The following is a 15,169-nucleotide window of genomic DNA, read 5'->3' on the forward strand; positions in this document are numbered from 1 at the left end:
GAGACAGATTGGTCTGTAGTTCCCTGGATCTTCCTTTTTCCCTTTCTTAAAGATAGGTACTATCTTCCAGTCCTCTGGGACCTCTCCTGTTCGCCATGAATTTTCAAAGATAATGGTCAACGGCTCTGCAATCACATCAGCTAACTCCCTCAGCACCCTCGGATGCAGTTCGTAGTAAAGATCCCCCACCTTGTCTCTAAAAGTTGCTTTGCTGTTGATGCACTAGTAACTAATAGGACAGTAGTGACTAAGGGAAATAGCCACAAAACTGTATTTGCTTCTTCCTCGATTTCAAGTACCATTTTTGGGTGCACTGACAATTAATTCTGCCCTATTAGCACTTTACCATTAAAATCTAGAAGGTGGTGGTTGCAGCAGTGGGAATGTCTGATATGAGAAGGCCATAACAACCCTGAGACAGTGATGAGTTTTACATAAATCCCCTTAAACCAGGCAGGAAGGGAAAGGGCTACTGCAAGATAGGCATCAGCTACCAGAACAGTTACCCCAAAATAGTCTGTCCAATAGCTTAGGAAAGTAAGTAAAATGTTAAAAAAAACAGAACCACAGCTGTGATGATGGCAAACTAAAGTAACTTAACTAATTAAACCGAGTCCCTCTAACCACTTAGCATGGTTCTCATGATAGTATTGTATTATACTGCTAATGTGCTATAGCACCTTTATATATTTGAGAGATGGGTTTCCCAACCACTTCCTCCTTTACAAAATAAACACTCTGCTCCTCAGATCTGCCATTCCGAGTTCAGATGAAAGCAGGTGTGTATACTTATCAGCTGAGGCCTACAGTCTGAGATTGATTTATACAAAGATGACTGTTGCTCTGTATAGAAGTTGATGTCCCCATTAGAGCTACTCACTGCAGAAGGCTTACATTTCAGCATTTTGAATTTTTTAGCTCTATTAAGGAGCAGAAGCCAAGTTTTTAAAGAAATGGCTAGTTACAGCAAAATTTAAAAAAATCATTTTTATTTACAAATTCAAGTGTATAAATGCTTTACCTTACTCTGTTTCAGTGATACAAAGGAAAAGGTGTCTAGCCAAAAAGCCCTAGGACATGTCTAGAGATTGACCATTCTTTTCATGTATACAGAGAAAGTAGCTCTTATAATAGTAATGCAGCTCTTTCTTAAAGCCAAGATTGCCTCTCTACTTGCCATAATTGTAATACTCAAATTAGAAAATTAAGTTTTCACTCAAACAGATTTGCTACTGGTTAAAAAGTCACATTATGAATGAGTTGCTTTACTTAACACTCACTCATGGAGTTAAATACTACCAACTTGAAATTGCAGATGCTTCCTGGATTTTAAGTACAAAATTTTTTAAGCAAATTTCATGCCAAAAAGTTCAGTTTTTGCAGACTTCTACTTTCCCAAAGGCTCAGGTTAGGAAACATATATAATCAAATACAGTATCAATTGTACAGATCAAACATGGACAAAGACAGCTTCCTTTTAAAATGTGACATTTTGTACAACAGTAGGAAGCTATTTGTTTTACCAGAAGGAAATGCTTTTCCATTCTTTGGTCTCACCTTAATATTTCCATAAAGAGCTACCAAAAGCAGCAGTAATTTTCTGGACTTTTGCAGGGAAGTCAAGAATAATATGCAGGCAGTATGCTAGTATTCAGATTTAGTGTTAATCAGAATCTAAATCCTGGACCACCTCATATTCAAACTCCTGCAGAATATCAGAGTGGTATTTGACCCATGTTCTGCTCCCGATACCCCTGCCATCTTCATCACTGAAGCTCCCATCAGATTCTAGAGGAAAAAAAACATTAAATGCTTCAAACTACATGTTAAAATCTCTTTGTAGTTAAAGATCAGTTATGATTCAGGAACTATTGAATACTTAAACTGCCCACTGCCAAAGAATTACAAGTTCTGCATCAGATGAGTTTTGAGTTGTACGCCTTTTCAAGGCAGTGATGCTAACTTTGCACATATAGCATCTTTAAACTGAGGGTTTCAATGTAGCTAAGAAGTCTCAATTTTAATAGGAAAATGAGATTTGCCCAAGATTAGTGGCAAGAGTTAGGAACTGAATTAGTCTCCAAACCTCATATCCCTTATAATGCAACTCTTGACAGTTAAACCAGCTTGATCAGGAGTTCTAATGAAGAAGAAATTCCTCAGTCAGCCATTGAAGATGAGTTCATCCATTTAAGACAAACATCAAATGAGAATCCACAAATACAGGTTACTCCATATGGCACAGAAGGGCCAGGTAGAAGTATTTTCCCTTTGTTCTCTAAGATTTTTCATGGAAAGAAGGGTTTGTAGAAGTCTCCATCACCTCAGTTCTAATGGGCTTTCACAACATTGAAAGACTTAAAAGGAATTGAGAAGTTTAAGTTCTACTTGCCAATACTTGTTCAAGTGTGAGATGTGTGAAAATGAGGAACAGTTTATTCCTATCATCCACTGATAGTTGTGGAACAAATCATTCAAGACTACCTTTGAAGTCTCCAATTTAATGAACCCTCCCATTCCCCAAGAACATCCCCATTCAGTAATGATTCCACCTTAGACTGTGACATTATAGCTAGTGAAAGTGATAAAGTGAAAACCATCAGAACATTTAAGCCTCATCACCTAAATGGGCAGAAGGGCAGGTAGTACCGACAATGAAATACCTCCATCTTTTCCTTCTCCGTCTTCATCTTCCTCAGGAAGGAACTCCTCTTCATCAGGATAGTCATTACGCCAATTATTCTCATTGTTTTCATCATCTTCATCATCATATATTTCTTCAGAAATATGATCATCATCTACCTGCATGTCAATAGGGAAAGGACTGTTCAGAGGAGGAAAGAAGTCACAGAAAAACTAAGTGATTTCTCCATCAGTCTACATAGTGTCAGATGAGGAAGAAAAAATATTCATAGTGATACTTAGTGCTATGTCTAGACTACTCGCCATATCAGTTAATCGATTGCTTCGGTGGAACGATATAATTGCGTCTCATCTAGACGCATAATCAATCCCCGACTGCGCTATATCGGATTCCAGAACTCCACCAACCCCACAGAGTTCTGGGAATGACAGGGGGAGCCGCGGACATTGATCCTGCGCGGTGAGAACGGGTGAGTAATCCGATCTTAGATATTCGACTTCAGCTACGTGAATAACGTAGCTGAAGTTGTGTATCTAAGATCGATTTCCCCCCGTAGTGTAGACCAGCCCTTAGTTACAGTGACACCATCCAAGAGTTAATGATGTATTGTAGCCTCAATGGGCAAGACCACAGTCTGTTCAGGTCTGGCATAACCTATGTTGTTAGTGCATGCAATAAAAGTTTAGTACTGTGTTAAGGAAATAAAACTATCCTAATAGAACACCACTAATGTGGTTGCACCATTACTTATTTTGGGCACTCCTGAAATTGCAAAATTAATTCCACCCACTCCAGTTGCACTTCAGTGGTTGAATAAATAGTAGTTTTGAGGAAAGTTAGCTACTTGAAGTGAAAAGTGATAAAGCAGTGTTTAATTTTGGTGAAGGGAAAATGGATCAGAGGATATGCAATGAAAGAAAGCTTCTTACCAGCGCCTAGTATTGAAATATGAAATCACATAACTGAAGCACAGTTCTCTCACTATATATAATGCACAAAAATTGACTGAAACCTTAATAGTTTAAAGTACTCAAATTAGGAAATGCCAGAAATAAGGCTGCCTATGAAACCTTATTTTGGCCCTCTTTGTGCCACCTGTTGTGTAGGCATAGCTGCTAATCAACAAGCAGCAAGTCTGACTACTGTTAGTCCTGGAGACCCAAACAACTGAAGTATGAATGACCCAGATTCTTTTCTTGCTTGTGCATTGTTTACCAAGTTCCAATCAGTTACACCTGTGCAAACACAATGAAGACAATGGGAGTTACATGGGTGTGTTATGTCGGGCATAATTTTCCCTGTCAACATGGAAAGAACCCAGGTTGAGTTTTGCAAGACTGGTAGTCAGAAAAAGCATCTCTGATACAAAAGTCATTGAGCTACAAAATGCCATTTTGCATGGTCATGATTTTCAGACTAGGACAATGTAATTGAAGCATGTTTGTTTCCATTAGCTTCTTTCATTATTACATAATGTCTGGTTTTTGATTTCCTTGTCCTTACCAGTTCATATTCCTGTGTGTAAGGCTGCACAGAGAGGATGTTCTGGATCCAGCCAGAAGTCGCTGTTTCCATGTAGTAAATATCATAAACGTAATCCTCTTCCTTCCCATGATGTTCTAATCCTTTATCGTTCTCAGATACAGTTAAACGCTCACGGATCATTTCGACTGCATTGCAAAGAATCGCATCTGGATCATCAGTTTTCTGTTATCAAAAAAACCACCACCAATATTTCATTGAAGTCACACATAGTGAGTTTTTAAGTGAGCTATAAAACAGAACATTTATCCTTAATGCCACAGATAGGGTAAAGTAAAAACTTTCTGCAAGTTATTTTAAAAGTTTGACTCTCGAAAGCTTTAGATTGCTGATGCTCCAAATAAATTACAGTATGACTTTATCTGGGAGCAGGGTGGGGCACACTGGAGAGTCTTTCCATAACCCAAACATTTTCTGTATAGTTAATGGATAGTGTGTGTTCACAGCAGTTTTTAATAATAGAATTTGAGACTTTCAGCTTATATTTGAAAATGAAACATTGAACACTAAATAGAAAATCCACCCATTTTGCTCAGCTCACCAATCTGTCCATTTAGAACACCTCAACGTAGAAATGGAAATACTGATTTAAATGGGCATTTCCAAGTGTACTGCTGGCAGATGTCAACCTACTGAAAAGTGAATCTACAGGAGTTCAGAAACCCACATACCAACTAAACAGTTTCCAGTCAGTTTTAGCATTTTATTTTAGGGATCAATTTCATTAGTGTTTTTTTCGGTTTTTGGATGGAGGGCTCCTCATACATTCATTTGTTAGGCAGGAAGATTTGCATATAGCTTTAACTCAGACTCCATTATCACCCATAAATAATGACTGTAGCCTGAAGAAATTCAAATACAGTCTCCCTCTCAAAGTTAAGCCATGGTCAGCCTTCTATAGAGAGAAGCAGTAGCACTGGTGTGATTTTTCTACTACAGCATTTTAAAAATAAAGGGTAGAGGCAGCTGTAAACGAAAGCAACTGCTTTCTTGCTTGAAACTACTGCTACTTTGCTGTGTAAACAGATAACGGATTAAAGGTGAAACAGGAGTTAGTACATCAGATTCAAAGCAAACTGGATGGGTTGGAAAGTCATTGTCTTGTGTCTGGTTTATCCATGGGTAATTCTGAAAGTGTGTGTGTATGTTTTAGCACAGTGATTCTTAAAGAGTTATTTGTGGAAAGGATCCAAGGACTGTTTCTATTAGGTCAAGACCAGTTCTATACACTCTGCATAAAAACTTCAGTTATTGAGATATTCTAATCAGCTCTCCCCCTTTATCAACTTGTGTCTCACTAGTAGCTCTTTAATATTAAACGGAATTGTTTGTTTTTTGCATAATTCAACTTGAACAAAAACATGTCAATTTCCATTTCAGGGTTTCACATGTTCAAATTTGGTGGGTTTTCTATACTAGCAAGAAATCTTTAATTTATTTGCAAAGCAATTTCATGTTAATATTTCAAAAAGCTTTCCCCTCCAAAGTTTTGGGCCTTAAATTCACATCTATGCAGCTATTAACACAAAAAAAATCAGAAACCAGCTCCAAGGGCACACTGTCCACCCCTTGTTTTCTCATTCTGAGATGAAAAATGCACCCAGTTTATTCTTTGTGATTTGGACATTTGCAAGTTGAAGGCAGAGTTTTCAAGCATTTGAAAACTCATTGCTTTCAGTTAAAAACAAACTGATCTAATTTTGTCTTTTTTTAAAAAAAGCACAGGCTGTTCCTCAAAGAAACTTGATCCTGAACAGATTTTATATTAAAAAATCTTAGCACTAAAATTATGCACAAGGTACATACTAAAAATGTATTTTACAATGGAAATGTTAATATGTTCACTATAAACGTCATCAGTACTATTGATATTTCTGTACACAATAAGGATGTCTTCCATGGTTAAAATATAATCCACTCTGAACTACCACCATCCATGCACAAATTCATATTAGCGATGGAAAAATTATATTACCCCCCCCTCCAATCTGGATCACCAGCAGTTATACTGCCTTATTCTTATATCTTTATTGCTGGGAAAAAAAGTGGAAATATCCAGAGTTCACCTTGCAAAGATGGTAACTGCTTTTAAGAAAAAGCAGTTTTATTCATGAAATCTATAATCAAGACTTAGATCCCCAATTTACACATTACCTCTTTAAATGCATGGTTAATACACTACAAAGGTTTGTCTGCCTCTGATAGAATTTAATACATATAGTTGTGCAAGTGGATACACATGCTTAAAGTGAATAGTTAAATATTCTGTACAGTATGACACTGTTCTATTACATTAATATCTGTTGTAGTAGAATTGTTCAGTTATGTAACAAGGTAAAAAATGACACCTACGCAAAAGTTTAGATTGGTCTCATATTTACAGCAGAAAAAATGAACAAGTCCAAAAGACAGGAAAAGCCTGCTGGACCCGCTGAGTCTTCCCCATTGTTTCTGTGTTCCACATTCACAGGACAAACAAACAAACAAAAAAACAAACTTTCCAGCAGATTCTTCCCTATAGCCAGAATCATTTGCAAATTGTTGGCTTTGGCAGGCCCCTTGTTTCAATTCCATTTAAATTGGCACAAACTCTCCCCTTGGTGGAACAGGTGCTTGAGGGAAATTCCACCTATCAAGTTCAAGTGCTTCCTGAACTATTTAGTCAATTCTGAGGTGAGAATAGGGAAACCAGTAAGACAGTCTCTCTCATCCTCATCCTTACATCTACAGAAGGGGAAAAAATTAAAGTGGAGAGGGAAATGGAGAATGAAGCAAATGCTGGCCTGGTTTGAATGTTTTTTTTTTTGTCTAGACATCTCGCAATTAAGATTTATTAGTAACAATGCTATTGGGCTTTTGTAGTGACATAATTCTACCTCTGTTTGGCCAGGCCCAGTGTCAGGTAGCACTGCTACGCATTTTAAAGATCTTTAAGTTCTAATTCAGAAGCAACTGTTAAATGCAACTGAGAAGGACAAAGCTGATATGTGGAGCCTCATATTTCCAAACCATTAATGATATTTCCATATTAAAAGCACTTCACTATTTGAGAAAAGAAATGAACTGAGGCTGCATCTCTACCTTTTTGTACATCAAAGGTGAAGCTACTACTGCTCCTGAGGACTGAACTGAGGTCCAATCTCAAACACACACCAGAACAAAATGAGTAAGTAGATGAGACCATATCTAGCACAAGCTGGGATTTTGACTGCATATTATAGTTCCTATTTTCTATTCTAAAAACAAATCCTGTGGAGTCACATTTTGAGAGCCACTACTCCTTCCCAGCTTGCTTTCCTCATGCTTATTAGGCTTTTGCGGGGGAAAAGAGATTGAAGCTGACTGAGGGAAATGGGCAATAGCTGCAAGCAGTCTAATCTGAACAGAATGTTTTTTTTTGTAAAAAGTTAACGGTGCACTTTGAGTGCTTGTTCAAATATTATTGAATGCTGTGTAAGGCTAAACAAATCATTTGCATAAGCACTCATCAAAATGAATTATTGCACTGAGCTGCCAGCTGTTTATCAAGATGCAGCATTTTCAGCTGGAGTTGCTCAATTTTTACTGCTGGCAGTAGAATAATTTTTAGAAGTTTTTCAGTTACCAGCATTTCGTTGACCCCATGATGTTTACTTCTATCTCTAAACATGCATTTAAGTTTTTCCATTTTACTCAGAGTTGTGATCTCACTATATGGGACTGCCTGCATGGCTCCATAATATACTATATAGCTATAATAACAATGCTTCCTTCAATATCACCTCCTCCCACCCCAACAAAAGCACAGATATTCTGTGACCTGCCACAATCATAAAAGGAATTTTGAAGACTCATAACGTACCGTACATATAGCACAACGGAAACAAGACGTCAACTGGTCTACTAGAATGCCCAGCCTCAGAAACTGACAACAGATGCTTGCAACTTAATATACAGGTGCAAGAGACGTGCAAGATTATAAATTAAACCACACTGAAAATTGTAAGAGCTCAAAATACTCTACTATCAGTGAGATGAGTTCAAATGCCAAGGGGCCTAAGCCTTACACCTTCAGAAATAATTTGGAGTATTTCTACTCAGATGTTGCAATAATCTATTGCCCAAACATGAACTGACAACAGATAGTGTTTCCTCAGTCTAACAGAGAGGACATGACCAATACTAGGGTGCTCTTACCAACCTGTCAAGAAGCAGAGTTAAAATAAAAAGGCCTCGATTGGATTCACAGCGCTATTTAAAATAGACAAAGTCCTTAATTACCATATCAATCTACACTTTGCTGCTGCTATGGGAACTGTGAACAATCAGTAGATCAGCTGTGGAGTTTATTAATCAGGAGGAAGCTCGTAAAAGAGCAGGCCTCTTCTTCCTCCACAGCCTCTCCTGCAGTATAGGGAAATTCTGAGGGTTAGGACATGCAACAGAGCTCCTTATTTCTAGACAACAAACGGATAAGAGCGCTTTGAGTCTTTATAGCTATTCAGCCAAGGCTTAATTAGAGAGGGAGTGTAGGAGACGGGCGACAGCGACCAAAGGGAAGAAACATTAGTAGAAATCCATGCACCCTCCTACTCCATAGAGCAGGGTGTGGCAAACTTTTTGGCCCAAGGGCCACATCGGAGTTCTTGAAACTGCATGGGGGCCAGAGCAGGGAATGTGCTGCCTCTCCCCAAAACAGGCCAGGTCCTGCCATATCTGCCCCCCCCACAAAACCCCCTCCCCATCCACCACTCCTTGTCCCCTCACTACCCCCTTCCCTAACCTCCGACCCAGGAGCCCACCCCCATCCAACCCCCCTGCTCCCTGTCCCCTGACAGCCCCAACCCCTATCCACACCCCCGCCCCGACAGGCCCCTGGGGACTCCCATGCATATCCCACTGCCCCTGTTTCCTGTCCCCCAGAATCCCCTACCCTTTATCCAACCCCCTACTCTCTACCCCCTAATCATGCCGCTCAAAGTGCCAGGACTGGCAGCCGCACTGCCCTGAGCCAGCCACGCCACCACGCAGTCAGAGCACCAGGGCAGGCTGGCGGCTCTAGCAGCCCTGCTATCTAGCAAGAGCTCACAGCCCCACCACCCAGAGCGCTGACGGCACAGCAAGCTGAGGCTGCGGGGGAAGGGCAGGGGAGGAGCCTCCCTGGCCAGGAGCTCGAGGGCCAGGCATGATGGTCCCATAGGCCATAGTTTGCCCACCTCTGCCAGAGAGGTTGTTCCAGGAGGCTGCACTTCTCACTAGGATTTAAGTAGTAAGACCCACCTCACCAGTATCTTTTATATTTTGCTCAGGCTAGGTTTAATCCTCCAGCTGTCAGGGGTGTAGTTAATGCCTTCATATTGTCTAAACAGTACAGATTCAAAATCACTGGCAAATATAGAAGAATCTTTCCAGTATGCCCACCTATGCCATTTTACTGCACCAAAATGCAATTTAATTTGGCTAGTCAGTAGTGCACAAGTCTCAATACCAACCTGTGTGTGTGCTGCAGCGATATTGTGATCTCTCTCTACTTCCTCCTCTTGTACTACATCGAACAACTGGAATTCCCCCAAATAACTTGAACTACCATAAATGGCAGTGCTTTCTTGGTGTGAAGTGTCTTTTTTTGCTCCAGGGTCCAGTTTGGCACCCTCATTTGTCTCCTCGCCATTTGCGTCAAGCGCAATTGTTTCTCTTTCAGCACAGTTCGGCCGGTGGCTGGTTATGATGCGGTACCGGTTTTCCTGCCTCTTCACCTGCTTGGAGGAGCGAAGGTCCTGAATGATTCTTTGAGTGCTTCCCAAAGAGGGTCGCAGAATCTCTGCTGCTTTATCTCGAGTAATAGCTTCTTGTACATACTTCTGAACAGGCTCATTCTGGACAGAGAGAAGGGGAGGGGGGGAGAGTCAAAACTACTGACTTAAAAACCAGAATCACCCTCCTCCCTAAAAGAGTTTTGTGCATATTATTGTTACAAGTTACCAAGACTGGAGTAAATTGAAAGATGCAAGTCAAAAAAATTTATTACTGGTTGTTTACTTCGTTCATTTGACGACAGTCTAATCTATTTCTATTCTATATAGGTTTTTATATCACACAATTGTATCTGCATGTCTTCCAGCAGTGCATTAACCAACCAGACAAATATGTCCTGTTTGTTCTCTTATTCACCACTCAGGAGAAGTGTGTGCTGTGGAATATCTTGTTATGGTATGGTGGGTTGTCTGGAATATAAAGTTATTACTATGCATTTGTTAGAGAAGACAAGGTCAAAAAACATGCTTAAAGTGAAAGGTGGTAAGGTTTGTGATGGTCCTTGTACTTGGGGGAGTTCATTCCACAGTCTCAGGCTAGTCCCCAAGAAAGTTCTGTCTTCTGCACAGATGAGCTTTACTCTCATTGCAGGGAGTTCCATTGTGCCAGAGGAGTGAAGCTGTCAAACGCTGTCTTCATCCCAGAGTTTCAGTTGGTCTTTTATGTATCCTGGGCCCAGGCCATGAAGTACCTTAAAAATAACGGCTAGGACCTTGAACTTAATTTGAAGTTCTAGGAGAAGCCAGCAGAGAGAGCAGAGGAGGGGTCCAAGATGCTTGTGGTAGCCTGTGTTGCTGAGGAGACATGCTACAGAATTCTGTAGTAGTTTGAACTTCCTAGGCACTGAAGGCTTTGGGGCCTGGTACAAAGCACTGCTGTAGTCCAGCTGAGAGGTGACAAAGGCATGGTAACTGAGGTCGTCATGCACCAGGATGAGACAATCACCCAGGCATAGGAGATAACAGAAAGTGTTACTCATGGACACTGCTACATGACCATTTCAGTGAGGAATTAAAGAGCTTTCTTAAACTATGCACTGAACTGACCAATTGTGGGTGTGTACCTTCAATCAAATGAAACCACACCATGGCTGTGAACTCTTCAAAATGCTTTCCTCTGTCCACTAGCAACGCTTCTGTCTTGCTCATTCAGCCAGCTATTTTTCCATTAAAGAGCTGAGCTCATCCAAGCCCTGGGCCATCTTGGTGGTCATATGTTGCAAAGGATAGGCTGAACTGTCTCATCTACATATTGCAGACATCAGAGTCCATGTTTGTCTGACTAGTTCATTTAATGGCTGTCTATAGATGTCAAAAAGTACCAGAGAGAGAAATGATCTTGGTAGAGGTCCACAAGCAAGGAACCTAATAGTAGAAGTACATCCTCCCCATCACTACTCATTGGGTCAAGCCCTCCAGGAAAGACTCAAACATTTTAAACCCTTTACACTGGACCCTTACCACCACTCTCAGGTGAGAGAGAGCTAGTCAGTACATTTCTCTCTATTTGCACAGGACTTACAGGTGACAATGGGGGAAGAAATACATTTAAAACTGGATTATAAAAAAATGGGTAGGGGGACTTTGAGGCAGGTGGAGGACCCAAAGCAACCTCAAAAAGTGAATTCGATGTTGACTAGTTTTCAGTATGAAACCACCCCCTCTTCTGGGCTTGGTTTGTAGGTGCCGACAAAGCAGACCATTAAATGACTGAGCAGCGGCATCACCCAGAGGAACTTAATAGGCAGGACAAAGTGGTGTCCGGCGCCCAAACAGGAGAGCCCTGGTTAGACACGAGATGTATAATGGGGACCGAGTAATCATAAAACCCCATTCGCTGCTGGGCTGGTCTCTGGGGCCCAGGCAGACTGGCCCAGCCTGGAGGCAAAGGCGAGAGGGAGGCGCCCACTAACCAAGAGAGGTGACCAGGACCGGGCTCCCGCTAACTAAAGGGGCTGCGGGGGCTCCCCACAGAGCAACTCAGGGACGGAGCCGTTCTGGGCTGGGGGAGGCCCCACGGAGCCCACTCTGGGCTGGAGAAGGGGGGCGGACCAGGACAGGAACCCCGGCGCTAGGCCCGGCCCTGCGGTACCTGCGAGGACACGGTAGTCACCAGCTTGAAGAGACTCTTCTCCACCGGGTCGCGGGGGGCCGCGGGGCCCGGCTCGGTGCGCTGCCGCTTGCAGGCGATCACCAGGGCCTCGGCCGGCTCCGACCCCCCGCGCTTCCGCTTCACGCGCAGTACCGCCGCGCGCTCCATACCGGCCGCTGGGCCGCACAGCATGCTGGGATAGAAACCCGCCACGAGCAGCGCCCCGCCCTTTGGGTGCTGGGGGGCGGAGCTTTTTACTATGCACTAACCCGCCCCCTATTGGGCAGGGTCCGGACTAGAAGCCCCGCCCCCTGATTCGCCCCTCTCCGGTCGCGTGCCGTTCTTTTTCCCGCAATGCAGGCTGGGAAGACGGTGGCCTGCTGTTCCCGTGCCTGACAGGGCGGTAAGAACCGGCCGCCCCGCCGTGCGGCGCTGGCCCTAAGGGGCGGGGCTCGGCTCGGCTCGGTAGCCGGCCTGGCGGCTGGGGTGGGCCGGAGCTGGGCTATGCCCGTGGCTCCCTGCGCCGTCGCAAGGCGGGGCCGCCTCCTGTGCAGGTCCCCGTGCTGGTAACACGTCCACGGGTCCTCCCTGCTCCCGGGAACGGGCAACTCTTGTCCTAGGGCCACTTATAGCTGTCGGGCTCCCACCGCCATCTTCCAGGCGGGGTCCCTCCCCCACTCCCGCCCTGAGGCGCCTTCCCTTGTTTCTGCAGGTGAGGCCCCAGTCAGCGGCCATGTCAATAGACACATAGTGTTGGGGCTGGAAGTGAGCTCAGGAGGTATCTAGTGCAACCCCCTGCTCAGAGCAGGACCAATCCACAGCTGAGCCCCAGCCCAGTACAGGTCTGACGCTTTTCGGTGCAGGGGCCTGGCGATCTGGGGGCGGAAAGTGTGTTTACATGAGAAGTAGGTAGGCTCTGCACCCTTTGGGGCTCCACAGCACCTGTGCATTGCCTGAGCCCTCTGAGCTGGAGGCTGTTTTGCGAGCGCTGGGAGTTACAGCTGTCTTCGTACAGCTGTGTAGGGAAAGCGCTGCAGTGTGGCCACACTGACAGCTACCAGCGCTGCAGTGTGGCCACATTTGCAGCATTTGCAGCGCTGTTGGGAGTGGTGCATTGTGGGCAGCTATCCCAGCGTTCAAGTGGCTGCAACGTGCTTTTCAAAAGAGGGGGTGGGGTGGAGTGTGACAGGGAGCGTGGGGGAGACAGAGAGAGTGGATTTTTGGAGCTGACACTGTTCTCAGCTCCCTGCCTTGCAAGTTCTAAGGACTGGAAGATACACAGCATCTACCTTCAATCATTTTAAAAAGTTTTGACCCTTCCCCACCCCTCTCTTATTCACTAAATGCAAATTATGCACTCCTAAATAGCCTTCAGACCACATAAGCAGCTGCTCAACACGGACTCCCCCCCTCCCCTCTCTCCTCAAGCAAACAGCTGTGAACATTCCAAAGCAATTCCCCTGCCTCCCCTCCCTCACTGGCTAGAGCAAAGAGCAGCTGTGTTTGTTTTTTAGATAAGTTGCTTCCGGGAGCTGGTAGTTCAGCCATTCTTCCTGTTTGTTGTGGACAGGAATTCTGGGATACCTCTTAATACCCTGGAGGCCAATAACAGCGCTTTTGGTGGCCACACATGATGAGCAGCGCTGCATAACCAGCGCTGGAATCGCTACACCCCAAGCAGACCAGGTGTACAGCCAGTGTTGCAGCCAGGGAGTTGCTGCGCTGGCTGTGCTTTGCAAGTGTGGACACAGAGTGAGTTGCAGCGCTGGTGATGGGGTTACAGTGCTGCAACTCTCCAGTGTAGCCAAGCCCTCTGTGTCTGTTCTGTGACCAAGTGGAGGTTGTTACGGCTGCTGTTTCGGTGTCTTTCAGAAATGCTACATGCAGAGATTTTTGAGTTTTTTAAATCATAAAACAAACTTGATAATTAGAAGAGGAGTTGAAATGGAATTCTGGGGTTGTTTTTAATACTCAGTGTTTAACATGGTGTTTATTTAAAATCTTACTTGCAGATAGTGTACCAAGCTCTACAAAACAGTTCTGCAAAACGTGGATTGTAAGAAACCACTTATGGTTTTCCATAGGTCAGTTACAAAAAGAGTATTGACTTTTTGATATATTATCTAAATTGTCAAACGTGTGTTATATTCTCTCTTCAATTATTGTATAGGCAACAAACAACACACTACAGATGTGTAGTCACATTGTTTAATGCTTATCTGGAAAGTGCTGAAGACACTACCGTGACGTGCCTACTATAAAAACCTATACAGAATAGAATAAATGCCATGTCTTGAAAGAATCCCCTACTGGAGGTTAAATGGTCTCATCTGGCTACAAGTCCTTGTATGTTTTCTTTAATCTCTGTCCATCAAGAGTCAGGACTAACCATCTTCCTTTTCCACAGTATGTTGCTCTTCAGCTTATGTGTCAAATTACTAATTTTTTCTCCATATACATGCTTTTATAGGTTATATATATGTTTATAATTTTTTTTTTGTTGTGCTCCTTTTTTGTAAAAAAACAGAAGAAAACAAGACAAGATCCTGCTTTAAAGAATCTTTTGAATTAGATCAGGGGTAGGCAACCTATGACACATGTGCCGAAGGCGGCATGTGAGCTGATTTTCAGTGGCACTCACACTGCCAGGGTCCTGGCCACTGGTCTAGGGGCTCTGCATTTCAATTTAATTTTAAATGAAGCTTAAACATTTTAAAAACCTTATTTACTTTACGTACAACAATAGTTTAATTATATACTAAAGACTTATAGAAAGAGACCTTCTAAAAACATTAAAATGTATTACAGGCATGCGAAACCTTTAAATTAGAGTGAATAAATGAAGATTGGGCACACCACTTCTGAAAGGTTACTGACCCCTGAATTAGATAAAGAAATATTAAAAGACACAGCGAATGAGGGGCATGCTTCTCAAGAGGTTAGAAATAACCTTTTACTACTAGTATTTTTATTTTATTTTTTAGAAAACTTGCTTATATATTTCTCTTCTGGATTGTCATATTGGTAGTGTTCACAGAAGAAGTGCATCATAGTGAGTAATCATAAATGAGAAGATGGCGTATAAGGATTGAGAGAAAG

General features: G+C 42.9%; 2 protein-coding genes across 11 annotated transcripts in view; one reads left to right on the forward strand and one right to left on the reverse strand.

Annotated features, from left to right (window-relative positions):
- Window positions 1-976: 976 nt before the first annotated feature.
- SLC7A6OS (solute carrier family 7 member 6 opposite strand) lies at window positions 977-12,262 on the reverse strand. The gene is made up of 5 exons (XM_032767734.2): window positions 12,071-12,262; window positions 9,658-10,041; window positions 4,148-4,351; window positions 2,664-2,802; window positions 977-1,788 (listed from the first exon to the last, which is right to left on the reverse strand). The coding sequence occupies exons 1-5, from the start codon at window positions 12,260-12,262 to the stop codon at window positions 1,664-1,666; spliced, it is 1,044 nt and encodes a 347-aa protein (XP_032623625.2). The 3' UTR covers window positions 977-1,663.
- A 105-nt stretch (window positions 12,263-12,367) lies between these two features.
- PRMT7 (protein arginine methyltransferase 7) overlaps window positions 12,368-15,169 on the forward strand; it is a 45,937-nt gene continuing 43,135 nt past the window's right edge. For 2 of the 10 annotated variants that reach the window (XM_032767727.2, XM_075073869.1), the window contains exons 1-2: window positions 12,404-12,782; window positions 14,879-15,008. The gene's annotated coding sequence lies outside the window, so the exon portion shown is untranslated. Of the gene's footprint in view, window positions 12,783-14,082; window positions 14,155-14,878; window positions 15,009-15,054; window positions 15,123-15,169 lie in introns of those variants that run through there. The other 8 variants (XM_075073862.1, XM_075073870.1, XM_075073864.1 and 5 more) reach the window with 7 other exon arrangements.

Source organism: Chelonoidis abingdonii, chromosome 19 (assembly GCF_003597395.2).
Source record: "Chelonoidis abingdonii isolate Lonesome George chromosome 19, CheloAbing_2.0, whole genome shotgun sequence".
Lineage (NCBI taxonomy): Eukaryota > Metazoa > Chordata > Testudines > Testudinidae > Chelonoidis > Chelonoidis abingdonii.